Here is a 17897-nt window from a genome sequence, read left to right as displayed (position 1 = left end):
ATGGTAATGTGCTAAATTCTTATGTTATGTATACTTACAGTTTGATTTAAACTTCCTGTTTTGTCCTCTAGATGGGAGCATACCTCATACCACAGCAGCTTTGCAGCATTGTGTCCACATTGCAAACCCTGCTGATCCTTAAAAAGACCTTTGGTTCTGCAGTTAAACGTACGCAAAGGACATATCCTGTAGTGTGTGTGCACAGAAGGAACACTGCCTACTAAAAAAAATGAACAAGTAGCAGCACAACTCATGGATTTGTAGAAAACTCAACATACAAATATAATTAAATAAAAGTGTCTCAGGTGTAATGTAGTCCAGGTGGCTGGATACAGCCAGACAAGCTGTTCGCCACACTGCTATAAGCCTTTGAGTCCACTTGTGGGCTCTGAAATGTTCCTCTGCAGGTTCTTCTGCCATGTTCACCTTGTTGAATAAGTCAAGGTGTCACTGCTGTTTTGCTTCACTCTGGACACAATGCATACTCTAGAAACATGACTGCAGAGGAGCGACACCTGAAAGCTCTTTAAGACTGACTAAGGTGTCACAATCAAGTGTTCTTGTCCAGGTTACTGTGTATGTGTGACTGTCGTAAACAGTTTCTGAGCTCGCATCAGCTGTTTTGCCGTTGGCAGGCTGGTGCAGCTGAAAGCAGGAGTCTGACTTTCCCTCGCAGGAAACTGCTCTGCACCTGCAGAAGTTCTGGGAGAGAGGAGACCTCCTGCGTCTGTGCGCTGGCAGGAGCTGAATCATCTGGAAGAACTGTGGACCTGGCCTGCTGTGGAAACAGAACAAACTCATTAGGGAAAATTTATCATCCCCGAGAATTCTAGAATGGATTGATTGCAGCTCTCAAATCTGATTGGATCGCCTCATAAAAATCAGAATACATGAAACGAACCTACTGCTAAAATCAACTACCGTTAACAGCTTTGGCTACTAAGCTAGTTTCCCCTCCTAATTCAAGTGTATTGTGTATTGTACTCTAATGTTATATTTGCAGCCTGATTCATCATGTTTTAACCCAGTGGGAATGATTCACTAATGACGATTGATATATATACAGTTGAGGTCAAACTTTACACACACCTTGATAAACCTGCAAAATGTGGGATCATACAAAATGCATGTTATTTTTTATTTAGTACTGACCTGAATAAGATATTTCACGTAAAAGACATTTACATATAGTCCACAAGAGAAAATAATAGTTGAATTTATAAAAAAAAAAAAAATAGCCCTGTTCAAAAGTTTACATACACTTGATTCTTAATAACGTGTTGTACATTGTTGTGTATTTGAACCCTTTCCAACAATGACTGTTTTGAGATTTTTAGATCCATCTTTTCACACTGAGGACAACTGAGAGACTCATATGCAGCTATTACTGAAGGTTCAAATGCTCACTGATGCTGCAGAAGGAAACACAATGCAGTAAGAGCCTATTTTAAAGATCAGGGTAAATTTAACCTATTTTGTCTTCTGGGAAACATGTAAGCAGCTTCTGAAAGGCAGTACTAAGTAAAAAAATATATATATATTTGGGCAAAATAAGAAAAATGTACGCATCTTCATTCTGTTCAAAAGTTTTCACCCCTGGCTCTTAATGCACTGGTTTCCTTCTGATGCATCAGTGAGCGTTTGAACCTTCTGTAATAGTTGCATATGAGTCCCTCAGTTGTCCTCAGTGTGAAAAGATTGATCTCAAAATCATACAGTCGTTTTGGGTTTGAATACACAGAAATGCTGAAAAACCAAAGAATTTGTGGGACCTGAAGGATTTTTCTGAAGAACAGCAGGCAGTTTAACTGTTCAGGACACACAGGGGACTCCTGAACAACTATCACTAAACAAAAAAAACACAGTTGTGCATCATTCAGGTAACAACACAGTATTAAGAATCAAGCGTAAGTAAACATTTGAACAGGGTTATTTTTATAAATTCAACTATTATTTTCTCTTGTGGACTATATTTAAATGTCTTTTATGTGAAATATTTAGGTCAGCACTAAATAAAAAATAACATGCATTTTGTATCATCCCTCGGATATTAGTAAAATAATTAATATTTTAGAGATTGTACAAGGTGTATGTAAACTTTTGACCTCAACTGTAATGATGCATCCTTCAATTCATTCTCAGTTATTGAAAGCAATTAACTGTATATTGGAACTTTGGTTTACTATAGTGGAAATAATGTCATAGAATCAAGTCTGCAGTAGACATACACATGCTGTATCTAGCTATTTCTGTTTTCACTATATTTTATACATTGTATTAATTCGTTTTTATCTAGTCTAAAAATCTGCATTTATTTTGTTTTATTGTATTTTTTGCTTTTTTATTTATATATCCAGCTCCACAGTACAGCATGGCATGAAAATTCACCTCACAGTCACTGAACTATCAAGCTTTGGGGAAACAAAACGCACTTCCCAGAATCATGCCACCACTTTGACTGTAGCCAACAGAGAGAGAGGGGGGAAGTAAAAGGTAAACTGACTGAGCTGCACGTTTGCACAATTTCCTAGAATGCCAAATTAGAAAAGAGGCTGGACGTTAATGTCAGAATAGTCAATACTGTCAGAATAGACCTTGCTGTGACAGACACATGCTGTGCTCATAGTCGCAACACTACACCTGTAAATCAAGACTGTGCAGGATCTGGCCGAGGCTGTGGATATTACTGATGTTGTTGTCCAGCGCATTGGCAAGAAGAGAGTTGCTCACTGCTTTCATCGCATTATTCAGGGCCTGATCCAGAAGAGACAAACCAGACTGGACCTCCACGGCCTGTCCATAAAACTGGAAACAGATTTACACTGTGAATGATCATAAATGCTTTCTATTGGCTTTAAAGAGATAGTTCACCCAAAATTGAAAATTCTGTCACGCTCATGTAATTTCAAACCCAAAAGACCTTCGTTCATCTTCAGAACACAAATTAAGATATTTCTGATGAAATCCGAGAGCTTTCAGACCCTGCATAGACAGAAATGACATATTCAAGACCCAGAAAGGTAGTAAGGAAGTCGTTAAAATAGTCCATTTGACATTGGTGGTTTAACCTTAACTTTACGAAGCTATGAGAATAAGTTTCGTGCACAAAGAAAACAAAAATAGGGACTTTATTCAACAATTTCTTCTCTTCTGTGTCAGTCTTCAACATGCAAATTCTAAAAAGTTACTAAAGTTACTAAAACGCTAAAAAGTTTTAACGATGTCCTTACTACCTTTCTGGGCCTTGAACATGGTAGTTGCACTGATGTCTATACAGGGTCAGAAAGCTCTCAGATTTCATTACAAATATCTTAATTTGCAGGTCTTGAAGGTTTGGAACAACATGAGGGTGAGTAATTAATCACAGTACAGGTACAGTATATGTTTTTATTAGGGCCGGGACTTTAACGCGTTAATTTAGATTAATTAATTACACAAAAATAACGCGTTGATTTTTTTTTTAACGCATTTTAATCGCACTTAATTTTGCACCGCGGAACGTTTCTCACTGAATGAGTTTCAGCGGCGGACCGATTATACTGGAGCACCAACTAGCGTTTAGACAAAGGAATGCGCATATCACCACAGCACATCGAGCCTCAAGTATCACCTCAATGCTTTTACAGAAGGTCTACCTACCTATAGGGTACCTGAATTTCTGAAATGAAGGCTAGTATATTTCTAAATATCCCAGTGTTTCCCCACGGACACGGACTGGATCGCGGACTCCATTCATAAAAAACGAATTGCAACGCGCGGAATGCCACGTAAATTCGTCGATTTTTGGATTGATAAATCAAAAGTTGGTCTGTCACTTAATTCAAATCGCGATATGGACTAGTGTCTGTGAAAACCGAAATGCAAAAAGACCGTTTTAATATGAATCCTGCATTTACCGTTTGCCTCTGTATGTCAGAATGGCAGAGACGCATTTTTTTTACACTGTACGCGTGATGCTCCCGTTAATTTTTGGCATTTGCATCTCAAATGAACAGATAGACTCAATCTCCAAAGCTACTGTCAGTGTCACTTTTACCGTTTCATTTGAGAAAACTAGCATCATATCATACTGCACACACAGAAACTTCACGGCAACCTGTCAAAATAAAAGTACGGTTTAACATGAAACAGATCAATATTCCTATTTAAATAATTGACAAAAAACAATATATATGATAAAAAATTAATATAACAACAAGATTAACCACTTAATTGTAGAAAAAAATACTATGATTATTATTATTTATTGATTTTAACAGCAAACCTCTGTTTGTTTGCCAAAAATTAAAAAGGTTTATTTTTCATTTGATTAAAAATAAAATAAATGTTTATGCTTTCATTTGATTATGAGAAAAATTAAAACACAAGAATTTATAAAAAAAAAAAAAAAAAAAATAGCAAAAGATTGTAAAGCCCTATTGTTCAAAATGTTAAAATAGAGAGTTTTGGATTTATTTTTTCACTGAAATAAATGTTTTCGTTATGGGAAACGCTGTATCCTATAGCTACAGTTAATGGCAATATCGCACTGGTCTGTTGGACTTGGTTGAACAAAAATAAACAATATTTTGTTGCTTCAGTTTATGTGTTCAGTCATTATTCAATGGTGTACTAAAAATCCATATGAAAAAACTTACTTCTCACTGTTCTCAGGTCAAATATTTATATGCGATTAAAATGCGATTAATTTCGATTAATTAATTACAAAGCCTCTAATTAATTAGATTATTTTTTTTAATCGAGTCCCGGCCCTAGTTTTTATATTACATTAAACACAGTACTCACGTCTAAATCTTCCCAAACAGCAAAGTCAACACTAGTCAGAGGAACAAAGTAGGATTTCATCACTCCACAGCCTCCTCTGCAACCTCGCTGGGAGAAAAAGAGACAGATGAAGATATGTTTCTGAAACTAACCTGACTTTCTGTGTGAAGCACATAGAGACCTCACCATGATGACTTCAGAATCTCGAGCTTCTCGTACAAAGTGGTCCAGAACCCTCAGGTCACAGATGGGTCGGAGGGGCGAGACCTGGTTTCCACCCAGCCACACAAACACCATCAAAACTGACACCAGACCTAAAATAAACACTGGTATTAGAATTACTCTGTGTAAATGCATGTGGAAGTTGACAATCTTTTTTGTTTATTACAAAAAAAGTTACCTCAGAGATTTAAAACCTATGAAAATAGGCGTCCTCACCACATTAGGCTGCATTAACTGGAATTCAATGCCTAAATTGGAACTAAGATTATATTCACACTACCAAGATGTATAATACCAAAGAAGCTTATTAGAGCGAGTATTTAAAGGATGGCAGCGGTGGGATTCGAACCCACGCCTCCACAGAGACTGGAGCCTAAATCCAGCGCCTTAGACCGCTCGGCCACGCTACCCATGGAACACAACTCAAAACAAGCCGGCTTTAATCATAGTAAACATCTACTGACAAGCTAATTATCGTTCGATTCAAAGTTTATTTCGAACAGCTAAGGTCAAATACTACATTTCCGAGAATGCATTACTGTATCGTATTAGCCTTAGCCCACAGCCTTGACCTCTAACAAGTCGGCATTACTTTATCTCCAGGATAGAAGCTTCTGCACGTCATCTGATTCATCTTTCTATGTCACTGACACTGTTCATACTGGGGTCGCCGCTCTAAATAGCATGACGCAGCTCTTCTTTTAGTAATATAGCTGCTTGGGAAAGCCACGGAAGTCAAACATAGTGTCGAGGGCTTTTGATTCATCCCAATGACTGACTTCTTTAGAATCGGTATACTGAAAAGATTCATCCGATGGTAAGAAGTGATTTACTTTGGATCATACAAGTGAGTCATTAAATCGTCCACTCAACCGATTCTCAAAAACGCAAATATTCAATTTCTTTTATCACTCTTTCAAGCTTTTTTTTTTTGTCATTTTAATTGATATAATCAATCATCAGCTGGTTCAGCTCCTTATAGATGACTCGTTCAGTTAGTTATGAACAAGATGACTAGTTCGTTCATTTCCTCCCTCAGACTAACAGTACGTATTCGTTCTCTGTGTTCAACCAAAGAAATGCCATCTTTATGGTTAGTCACTGAAGACAGTAAAACAGTCGAGCGCTTAAAAAGGGATTTAGTTTATGACAAACGACTCAGTTGAACTCGAACAATTCATTCATTAATAGACTCCCAGAATTTAGCAACTGGCTTCACAGTTCACACCACCCGTTCTGCAACTCCTGCTCACTAAAAGTTCGTTAATGAATAAAGAACATATATAAGCGACTTTCTCTCAGAATATATATCACAAAGGTAGGCTATATCTGCTGGACAGACATAGCAGAAATTTCTGGACATGATAGCATGACAGGTTTTAGGACATGTAGCTCGCCTGAGTAGCAGCACTGCATCTATTATAGAAACTATAAAATGTTTTATTTATATGTCACCCGGACCACAAAACCAGTCATAAGGGTCCATTTTTAAATTGAGATTTGATCTGAAAGCTGAATACTAAATAAATAAGCTTTCCATTGACGTATGGTTTGTTAAAATCTGGAATCTGAGGGTGCAGAAAAAATCAAAACATTGAGAAAATCACCTTTAATGTTGTCCAAATGAAGTTCTTAGCATATTTCCAATTCAAAAATACGTTTTGATATATTTACAGTAGGAAGTTTACAAAATATTTTCATGGAACATGATCTTTACTTCATATCCTAATGGTTTTTGGCATAAAAGAAAAATAGATCATTTTGACCCATAAAATGTATTTTTGCCTATTTCTACAAACATCCCCGTGCTACTTAAGACTGGTTTTGTGGTCCAAAGTCACATATAAGTGTGAACTATATTGTAATTTTGGGCTGAGGTGCATTCATTTATGAATTAATTAAAATACAATAAAAAGATACAAATACAATTGCTTATATATTACAAACTATAAAATAATTCTTAACTACAACAAGGGACAAAGTCTGACTATCCTATTATTACATCACAAATATTTTCTACACGAATTGCTCCCCCTTAGAAAAAAAAGCTTAGCTTACCTGAAAACGTTTGCATTCGCAAGGTGCATTTTTACTATGCATAATGATCTTAAATCCTTAATTGCGACTTTTGTGCTCCTTTTTGCACTCTGAGGTTACTGCAGACTGCGCAGATTTGAGCTCAACGCATGCACCGTATGACTTTTGCGTGGCCCTGTTTCTCGTGTGTCCTTGATAGTATTCCAGCGCTCACTGTTCGGTCTGTTCTGTTTGGCATTCACTAGGTTGCTCAATGTACATTCAGAGTTTCTGTGTACAATCCTGTGACGACAGTGGCCTCACGTTTGAGGGCAAACTTGTTCAACTTTCTTAGAAGCACTTATATTTGGCGACTGAATAAATAAGTAAAATACTAAACAAAGAGATTACAACATGGCCCTTGTTGGGAAAAAAAATTGCAGAACAGCTTGAAACCAGCTTTTTTAAAATTTGGCAACACCACCATCTAGTGTTCAAATACTAAATTACAGCCAAGCTGAAGCTTTTGGTCACAGCTGTAGAAATAGGTTACCCTACTCAAGCATGGATTATGGGCTGGGCCCCAGGGTCCTTTTTAGCAATATTACTATTCTGAACACCTTATAGCAGTTTAACGTTGAATAGTTGGACCTCGTGATCATTCTTAGACTAGGTAAAGTCCCTGGCTTGGGGTACTGTGATAGTTACAAGGCATGCTTGTCAGTGTGGTTTGCTGATCTGGGATCAGCGGACTTTAATCGTTTACATTGGCTTTCCAGCCATAACTATGGTATTTGCATATCCTTCCTCATTTGTGTCTCTCTGAGATTAGATTATGTCCTTGAAAGGAATGAAAGAAATGAAAGGAATGTCCCACATTGCAGTGGTCAGTCTATGAAGACTCCTGTGCGACCTTTACATTCCAAAATATAGTTCATTGATGGTTATTTAGGTGAAATATATGACTAGGAGGTGGCAAATGTCCTTTTTTGACCATCCTTGAAGGTTTTAAAGCTCTCTTTAAACCTCTGTCATTGCAGATCTGCAGACTAACACTTTTAAAATTAATCTACGCTTTTTTACTTTTCCAATATTTTTTTCTTCTATCTTTATAATATCTTATAATATCTATATATATAAATTATAATATATAATAGAATATCTATCTTTATAATGATGACCAAAACTTTGACTTTTGTGGAACTGAGACTAAACTGAGACAGTTTGTCATAATTGTGCATAGGATGATTCATATTAAGATAAAAGCAATAAAATAGCTGTAGACATAGACCTGACAGGGAATTTTTTAATTAAACAATCACCATTTTATACCATAACATGACAGATTTTCTTAAATATTGTTCAAATATGACTATTAAAGTAAATTATTTGTATTGCCCTTTAAAATCTTTGGGGTCAGTAAGATGTTTTTGAAAAAAACTCTCTTTTTGCTCATCAAAACTGCATTTATTTGATCAAATATACCCTAAAACAGTCATATTGTAAAATATTATTACAATTTAAAATAACTGTTTTTATTATTTTTATGTTTTAAAAGTTACATGACGCTTTAGAAATAATTCTGATATGGTGATTTGGTGCACAAGAAACATTTCTTATTATCAATGGTGAAAAGAATTTAACATTTTTTGAGGAAATCTTACCGACCCCAAAAACCTAAACAGGATTGTACAACAATGCAATCCACTAAATGTAACATTCTGCAGAACTTACAAGACTTGTTATTTCAACTCATTTTCTACATACAGAGAAGCTATAGGAAAACAGAAAGCAAGAAAAATTAAACCACAACCAAAGCTATGAGCTAAAGGTAAGTCAGATCATTTGGCATAATGAAGGTAGGGAGGAAGAGGTGAAGGTGAGTTGCAGTTATCATAGAACAGCTGGAAGTTCTTGTCTATGGCCATTTTGTTAGTCAGGTAGTTCTCCAGATCCTGCACAGTGAGTTCTTGGACTCTGTTCCCCTCTTTTGAGTTCTTCGCAAGGGCTGCTTGGGTTGGAAAGCGGATGCGCACATTGTGTGGTGCATTCCGGTCGTACTCAGTGCAGCAGTAGGCAGACCACACTTCTTCAGGGATGCCAACACGGTCCTGGTTGTTACGTCGGATCATGTTTCCATGCGTGGTAACCCCAGTTACAATATAGGCTGTACCCCGACAAAAGTTGTTGAGACGCACACGAATGCGCTCTTCGTGTTCACGCCATGGTCCAATGTTGAACTCACGAATTTCTGGCACGACGTTGGTGAGCGTGTAGGTAGCCGCTCGGTCCTGAGGGTCTGACTGGTGCTGGTCTGGATTCAGATGGCCTCTTTCGTACAAAACCACGTCAGAGTAGTCATCCAAAACCGCCTGGCTGTCCTCAAACTTCATATGTAAGTAGCCAGTGGGGAAGGGCATCATGTTCCCATTCCCATCAAGCTCTGCAAGCTGGGAAAAAGGTCAACACAGCATTACAATTGTAGCAAAGAAAGCCAGTCCTTAAACTCTCAGAAAAAAACAAACAGTTTTTGTACTTTTTTTTCTGAGAGTGAATAGTTTCATACCTGAGGTTCATACATCCAGGGATAGTCCACACGCCGATCGCCCTCTGTTTTCTTGAAGGTGTACGCGGAGTAAACTGGGATACGGTTTTTGGTGTCGTACAGAGTCACGAATCTGGGTTTGTCAGCATAGCGCTGGCAGATCTTCTTGAGTCCGCTATCTCTAAAGCCTCGTGGTGGGGTGCCCATATAAAGCGAGTCCTTGCATCTCTCAATATGGTTGAAGTCTTCAACCACGGTTGCAGTTCCCCATTGTTCAGAGAGCAATATTGTGCTGGCAAGAGCCAGAAGGATGATGGAGGGACACATTTTAGTCAAAGAAGCTTCTCGACAGTCTTACTTGAGCAGAATGACTGAATGAGAGGAATTGGAAGCTGGTTACTTTGAATAGCCTCGATTAGATAAGCAAAACAGAAGTGATGAGAATTTGCCTAAAAGAGTAGAGTGTGTCTTTTAGGTGAACTTTGCAGATGTGGCTTTACATGAACATGGACATAACCTTTTTCTAGTTCAAGGGGAAAATATTATTATTGTTGTTGTTGTTTGAACTTTGCTTTGATGTGTAGAATGTCCTTCACTATTGTTGAGGAGTTGAGAAATAGTTGTGGAGAGGTGTGTTATTATCCTGAGACTGAAGAAGGAACCAGAGCCAGGGCTGTGTTGACTTGACTTGGTTCTGTAAGAAACCACCTACCAACCACTCAGAATAACCTAGCAAACATCCAGCAATGTCCTTGCATCAACTCAGAACACATTAGCATTGTAGTCCAAGTTGCAAGATTGGGCCTCCATGGATTGGATTTGTTGTTCCAGCACATCCATTAGATCAGGGGTGCCCAAACTCGGTCCTGGAGAGCTGGTGCCCTGCAGAGTTTAGCTTCAACCCCAATTAGACACAACTGAACCAGCTAATCAAGCTAATACTGGGCATGCTAGAAACTTCCAGGCAGGTGTGCTGAGGCAAGTTGGAGCTAAACTCTGCAGAACATCGGCCCTCCAGGACCGAGTTTGGACACCCCTGCTATAGATGCAAAGTCAGGTTGAGATCTGGGGAATTTGGAGGCCAAGTCAACACCTTCTTATTTATTATAACTTCTTATTTCTTGTAGTGTGGCAAGGTGTATTATCCTGCTGAAAAAGGCCACTACCATCAGGGAACACCATTGCCATGAAGGGTGGTCTGCAACTTTAGAGAGGTGGTAGGTGTCAAAGTAACATTTACAAGATGCCAGGACCCAGGGTTCCCCAACTTCAGATTAATAATGTACACGCACCTGGCCGTCCATCAGATTTAAAAGAAAATGTGATTCATCAGACCAGGCAACCTTCTTCCATTGCTCCAAGGTTCAGTTTTGACTCCCACTGCTTATTTTAGGCGCTTTTAGACACTTTGACAAGTCTGTGGCTATGTATTCCAACAATACAGTCTGTAAGTTTTTCAGCTCTTTGAGCTACAGTAGCTCTTCTATGTGATTGGACTTTGCCTTCACTCTCCATGTGCATCAATGAGCCTTGGGTATTTATGACTAGGGACGAGTTACATCTACACAAATTGAGGCCTCCATGGAACAGATCTGTTGGTCCAGCACATCCCATACCTGTAGATGCTCAGTCGAGTTGAAATCTGGGAAATTTGGATGCCAAGTTAACACCTTAAACTTTTCCTGTTTCTCAAACCATTCATAAACAATTTTTGCAGTGTGGCAGTGCTTCCTTTACCATTGTCATCAGGGAACACCATTGCCATGGTCTGCAAAGACTCTTTAGGGAGGTGGTATGTGTCAAAATAACATTCACATGATGCCAGCACCCGAGGTTTCCCAACAGAATGTTGCCCAGAGCATAACACTGACTCCGCCAGCCTGCTATCTTCCTATAGAGCATCTGCTGCCATATTTTCCACAAGTGAATGACACACATGGATCCAGCCATCCATCAGACCTAAAAGAAAATGTGAATCATTAAACCAGGCAACCTTCTTCCATTGCTCCATGGTTCCGTTCTGACTCTCACTACTCACTATAGGCACTTTTAGCGGTGGACAGGGGTCATCATGGACACTTTGACCAGTTTGTGGCTACATACCCCATCGTAACAGTCTGTGGCTATGTAACACCCTTCTGTCATGGCCCACATTAAGTTTTTTTGCAGATTGAGCTACAGTAGCTCTTCTATGTGGTTGGGCCTTGCCTTCGATCCCCATGTGCATCATTGAGCCGTAGGTATCCATGACCAGAGGTGCCACTATGTCTACACAAGGTGGGGCCTCCATGGATCGGATTTGTTGGGATGCTTGTTGGGATACTCATAGATGCTCAGTCAAATTGAGATCTGGGGAATTTGGATGCCAAGTCAAAAACGTGAACGTTCTGTCATGTTCCTCAAACTATTCCTGAACAATTTTTGCAGTGTGGCATGGTGCATAACCCTGCTGAAAGAGGCCATTGCCATCAGGGAACACCATGGCCATGAAGGGTGTCTGCAAGAATGTTTAGAGAGGTGGTATGTGTCAAAGTAACATTGACATGACGCCAGGACCCAATAAGGTTTCCCAATAACGCTCAATATGGCAGAAAGAGCCAGTCACTAATTGGTAAAGTCATTGTGTCACTGCAGCAGCTTTTTTTTAACACTTTTTGAGCATAAAGGCAGTTGTGACCTAATGGTTAGAGAGTCGGACTTGAAACCCGAAGGTTTCAGGTTTAAGTCTCAGGTCCGGCAGGAATTGTTGAGTGAATAACCAGCTCTGTTTTTCACCCTCAAAATCATGACTGAGGTGAGACCCTTGATGGTGGAAGGCACCAAACCCCCAACTGCTCCATGGGTGCCACAACAATATGGCTCCCCACTGCTCCATGTGTGTGTTCACTTCTACATGTGTGCACATACAGGGGTTAAATACAAAGTACAAATTCTGAGTATGGGTCACCATACTTGGCCACATGTCACTTCACACAGAAACAACATTTATGGGGCTGTTCATTCCAGAGTTGCTGATTTGAAATATGTTATTTAATTGCAAGTTGCAAGCAGTTTTTGAGGTTTTAGAATTCCCCCATTCATTTAGATTAGAACTTGGCATAGGATGCCCGAAATAGCTAGCAGGAGGTGTTGCAAATATGGCTGCAGAGCGAACAGACTTTCCTTAAGAGGGAATTTGGTACTAACCACTGCATACTGGGAACAGCCAACAAGACTGGAGTGTATTTAGTGTGTGTGTCTTGTTTAATCTGGAGTAAATCATGCTAGTACTAGTTATCTTCTCCTTTTAACCAGCAGCTTTCTTTGGAAGGAGTAATCAGTAAAAGGAGGGAGACATGATGATTCAGGAAAATGCCGTGCAGAAACCTTATCACATATTCCCAGAGCAAACTATTCTCTCTCTCTCTCTCTCTCTCTCTCTCTCTCCATACATATGCAGGTCCTTATTTTCTGTAGAGCTAATCATCTTCATGGGTGACTAGTATGGCTGTCTTATAAAATGTAAATCAGGCTATTCTATACTCCCCATCGCGAGAGAACAAACAGTCCTCAATAGAGTGTGAAGAGGTGATGAAAGAGAAAGGAGTACAGAGATAAGCCTGTCTATATGGAGCCTGGGTCCTGTGTGAACAAGGGATTAGGAAGGAACGGGGCTCCGTTCACCTCCTCTTTATGCCACTTTTATTTGGTTATCTGATATTACATGAGCTATCTCATATTCATGCCATTGTTAATCTCGCATACACACACAAAAGCAACTTTTTCTTTTGAGAAGAATCAGTAGACAGTGTACATATTAAATTGATCAAGCAATAGGAGTTGGATATCAGCTTTATTTATTACTTTTATCCAGAACACCTAGAGCTTTTATGTTGTTGAGTTATGTTTTTCATGTTTTCATATTGATAATTGACAGACTTCAGGCACACAGAAAAGATTAAGTGGTCAATTTTTTATTTTAGAATAGCTACAGTATTCAGATAAATTGCAATAAACATGCTTAACAAGTGAGAAAATATTTAGTTGTTGCAGTTTTATAAAGAAGTTAATGGACCTCATAAAACCCCTAAGGCCCCAGATGATTATAGTCATTAAATCTCTCTCATTTCATTACTCTTTTCAGTCCTCTCATGGATAAATATTCTTAATTAGATGATATAAAATATTTCTGAAACTGAAGTTGGATTTCCATTCTACCAGTCAAGGTAATGGATACAGGTTTTTACTCTTCAAATGAAACAAACCAAAAAAAAAAAAAAAAAGATGAAAAGTGAATAGTGTTATATCCAATTATTTAATAGTTAAATAAATTGTATCTTAGAATATTTCTTTAGGATCTGATGCTCAAACACATTTTCAGTACTTTAAAATTAAGGTTTTTCGGTGGTTCTTTGTAGAACCAAAGTTATTCAAACTACAGATTTGTATAAACTTCAGATGATTTCTAGGTTCTTTCAATCACAAATACTACCAATCAAAAGTTTGGGGTATGTTATTTATTTATTAATTTAGTTAGTTTTTAATAAAATTATTTTATTATTTTATTTTATTAACTTAATCAAAAGTGACAGAAGAAAATGATTTTTCCAAATAATTTCCGATTAATTTCCAATTCAAAAAATGGATAATGGTTTCCAAAAACTATTAAAAATTGACTGTATTCAACAAAAATCAGCATATTAAAATGATTTCTAAGGAATCATGTGACACTAAGGACAGCTGAAGAAAATCCAGTTTTTTTAAATATATATATATATATATATATATATATACAATAATAATTATTTCACAATATTACTGTTTTACTGTATCTTTCATCAAATAAATGCAGCCTTGGTAAACAATTTTTTTTTTTTTCAATAATCTTTTTCAAACATTGTTTTGTAAAGAACTATTGTTTTCAGTGGAATCTAAAATGCTTTTTTTGTGTCATTAGGTTGTAAAAATCTAATTGGAATCTTTTCGAGTATATGGAGGACACAATTCTGACAGTTGAAAAATGTATGAAAATGTGTTTATAAATTTAGGTATCAACAGGACAGAGAAGAAAAATGAAGACACCTAAGTCTGGACTGCCATTACAGCATCATTAGGCTCACAGTTCCCAAAGAAAATCTGAAACCTCTTGTCCACAAAGGTGTTCTTCTTCAAAAACTCTTCCAGGTGCTGCACAGAAATCTCTACGACTTCCGTTCCTTCTTTCTCATTGAGCCCATAGGCTGCGAAGGCTGGGAATTTGGATCGCTCATCAAATGGGGCATTGTGGTCGTAATCTACACAGCAGTAGGCCGACCACAGGTAGGTAGGAACGGCCACTCGGTCGTTGTTGTATCTACGGATCATCCTACCAGATGTGGTGACCCCCGTGACTACATACGCCTTACCGCGGCAGTAGTTGTTGAGTCGACGGCGGATGATGTGCTCGTGTTGTTTCCAGTGGCCCACGTTGAACTCGCGGACCTGTGGGACCACATTGGTGAGGGTGTACGTGGCTGCCTTGTCATCGGGATGAGCCTGGTGCTCGTCGGGGTTTAAATGGCCTCGTTCGAAATCAACAATGTTTGAGTAGTCTTCCAAGATGGCCTGGGCATCTGAAAAACTGTCGTGGACATCATTGGGAGGAAATGGCTGCATCTCACCAGAGTCTGATGCTGTGGAGAGCTGTGTGAGGACAGAATATTTATATAAAAACAGCATTTTAAGGTATTTTAAATAAGAGGTACATAAAATTATAGAAAGTATAGCTGTACAACCAGTCTAAATTGGTTTGTTTGTAAAGGTCTTTCTGGCACTTTTCATACCCTGCTGAAAGAACCAGCCAGTTTGAGAGGGGTTTTGACCACCAGCTAAAACCAGTCTGGCAAGGCTGGAAGACCAGCTAAAACCAGCTTAAACCAGTAAAGATCAGCCTAGGCTGGATGTAGCTGGTTCTTCAGCTACCCTGCTGAAAAAACAGCTAAAACCAGCCTAGGCTGGTTGGCTGGTTTTAGCTGGTCAACCAGCCTTATTTTAGCTGGTCAGCAGGCTGGTTTTAGAGGGGTTTTGGCCACTTTTCCAGCCTGGCCAGGCTGGTCTTAACTGGTCAGGCTGGGAGATCACCTGGCCAGGCTGGGTGACCAGCTAAAACCAGCTACTTCCAGCTTAAACCAGCTAAGACCATCCTAGGCTGGTTATAGCTGTTTTTTTCAGCAGGGTAGGACCAGCAAATGAGGTAAAAACAGCTTAAAGCAAGCTAAGATGGCTTGCTGGCTGGTCTTAGTTGGTCTCAAAGCTTATAGTGTTCAACTGGTTTAGCCGTTTGGCAGCTGGTTTCACAGCGGAAAAGTGCCCAAAACAGCCAACAGACTAAACTAACAAACCAGATTAGGTCAGGTCAGTTCAAAATCTAAACTTTGTTTTTTTAATGTCTTGTTTTTATGTCTACAAGGTACAGTGATAAAAATTCATTATGAGTGAAATAAGAACTCGACGGTTGGTTACCTGAGGCTCGAACATCCAAGGAACATCGACCTTCTTGAAGCCGTCGGAGCGTTTGAAAGTGTAGGCGGAATACACCGGGATGTGATCCACCACATCATACAGAGTGACATACCGGGGCTTGCCGTTATAACGCTGACAGATCTTTTTAAGTGAGCGATTCTCCAGACCCCGTGGGGCGGTGCCCATATACATAAATTCACGGCATTCCGGTGAAAAATCGTTCTGCACTTCTGAGCGCACAGTGGCGAGCAGAAAGCAGAGAAACACCAGCAAAAGAGTCCAGTGATCCATTAGATTGAAATGAAACAGCTCTCCTTCAAAATCTCCTCTGAATAACTACTTCGAAAGTGTCCCGGGGTGTTCATTTTCCATACTGCAATGATAGTCAAATAACTGCTCGTCGCTCCCTTGACGCACCATTCGTGCAGATGCACTGTCAACATCTCAGTGGCTAAAGCCTTGCAGCTGAAGATTTTTCTTCAGAAGAAATTTTCTTTTCTTTTCTTTTATATATATATATATATATATAATTTATTTTTGCATTTTTAAAATCTAAATTAAAGTTTGTAATTTTTTAAATCATTTATTCATGAATTTAATTTTTAAGCGTTCATTAATTGCTGTATCCCTATACATAAAGCTTAAAAAAACACTGCAAATTATTATTTTTAAAATTTGTGTTGCTTTTAAAAAACTGTAATATTTAATCATTTATTTATTTGCAAATTAACATTTTTAATCATTCATTTATTTGTACATTCGTTCATTCATTGCTGTATCCCCATATATATAAAGCTTGCACTGCAAATAGTTTTTTTAAATGTGTGTTGCTTTTTTAAAATTAATTTTTAATAATTTGTTTGTTTGTTTGTTTATTTATAAATTGAAATGTTCATTTATTTTAAAAAATTTTTTATTCATTCATTCATTGCTGTATCCCCATATATATGAAGCTTAATAAAACACTGCAAATTATTAGTTTTTTAAATTTGTGTTGCTGTTAAAAAACTAATATTTAATCATTTATTTATTTATAAATTAACATTTTTAATCATTCATTTATTTGTACATTCATTCTGTCATTGCTGTATCCCCATATATAAAGCTTTAAAGAAACACTGCAAATGATTTTTTTTAGAAAAAAAAAATTAGTTATTTATTCATAGATTTATTTTTAAATAATTTATTTATTCATTCATTCATTCATTGCTGTATCCCCATATATATAAAGCTTTAAAAAACACTTTATATTTTAAATATGTGTCGTTGTTGTTTTTTAATTAATTTTAATCATTTGTGTGTTTGTTTGTTTATTTATAAATTAAATTAAAATCCATTGCCTTAATCCCCATATATATGACGCTTAATAAAATCTGAGCATTTTTTTAATTTGCGTTGCTTTTTAAAAAAAATATATAATTTTAACCATTTATTTATTTATAAATTTAAATGTTTAATCATGCATTTAAGTCATTCATAATCTTTTTTAAAACACTGCAAATTATTATTTTTATTTGCATTGCTTCTTTTTTTTCAAAACTGTAATTTTTAACATTTATTTATTTATTAATAAATTGACATTTTAATATTTATTTATTTACTTATTTTATTCATTACCTGCAAACTGCAAAAAAAAAAAATCAAAATAAGCTGAAATTTTATTTATTTACTTATTTATTCATCCCTGTTTCCCCTTTTTTGTTGTTGTTGTTGTTGTTGTTAGATCTTAAAAAAATTGCTACTTATTTTGTCAAATTAATAAAAATGCAAAAGCGATCACAAAAAGAACGGGAAAAAGTAATTGTATTGTAAATATGATGTAAGTGTGATAAATACGATATTATTATTATCATTATTATTATTAATATTA

The 17897-nt window shown here is 37.4% G+C and overlaps 3 protein-coding genes and 1 non-coding gene across 4 annotated transcripts; all 4 read right to left on the bottom strand.

Moving 5' to 3' along the window:
- Positions 1-99: 99 nt before the first annotated feature.
- On the bottom strand, positions 100-5064 carry epob (erythropoietin b). The gene is made up of 4 exons (XM_073829119.1): positions 4951-5064; positions 4786-4872; positions 2641-2805; positions 100-778 (listed from the first exon to the last, which is right to left on the bottom strand). The coding sequence occupies exons 1-4, from the start codon at positions 5059-5061 to the stop codon at positions 614-616; spliced, it is 528 nt and encodes a 175-aa protein (XP_073685220.1). The 5' UTR covers positions 5062-5064; the 3' UTR covers positions 100-613.
- Positions 5065-5314: 250 nt separating this feature from the next.
- trnal-uag (transfer RNA leucine (anticodon UAG)) lies at positions 5315-5396 on the bottom strand. Its single transcript has one exon. It is a non-coding gene; the product is annotated as a tRNA-Leu (tRNA).
- Positions 5397-8843: 3447 nt separating this feature from the next.
- Positions 8844-9874, bottom strand: LOC141298971 (endonuclease domain-containing 1 protein). Its single transcript, XM_073829260.1, has 2 exons — positions 9569-9874; positions 8844-9452 (listed from the first exon to the last, which is right to left on the bottom strand). Exons 1-2 carry the CDS (start codon positions 9872-9874, stop codon positions 8844-8846), a joined length of 915 nt encoding a protein of 304 aa, XP_073685361.1.
- A 4595-nt stretch (positions 9875-14469) lies between these two features.
- LOC141298727 (endonuclease domain-containing 1 protein) lies at positions 14470-16375 on the bottom strand. Its single transcript, XM_073829029.1, has 2 exons — positions 16028-16375; positions 14470-15208 (listed from the first exon to the last, which is right to left on the bottom strand). The coding sequence occupies exons 1-2, from the start codon at positions 16316-16318 to the stop codon at positions 14609-14611; spliced, it is 891 nt and encodes a 296-aa protein (XP_073685130.1). The 5' UTR covers positions 16319-16375; the 3' UTR covers positions 14470-14608.
- Between the last annotated feature and the right edge of the window lie 1522 nt (positions 16376-17897).

The sequence above is a fragment of the Garra rufa genome, chromosome 23 (assembly GCF_049309525.1).
Source record: "Garra rufa chromosome 23, GarRuf1.0, whole genome shotgun sequence".
In the NCBI taxonomy this organism is placed as follows: domain Eukaryota; kingdom Metazoa; phylum Chordata; class Actinopteri; order Cypriniformes; family Cyprinidae; genus Garra; species Garra rufa.
This window is presented reverse-complemented; position numbering and strand designations above follow the sequence as displayed.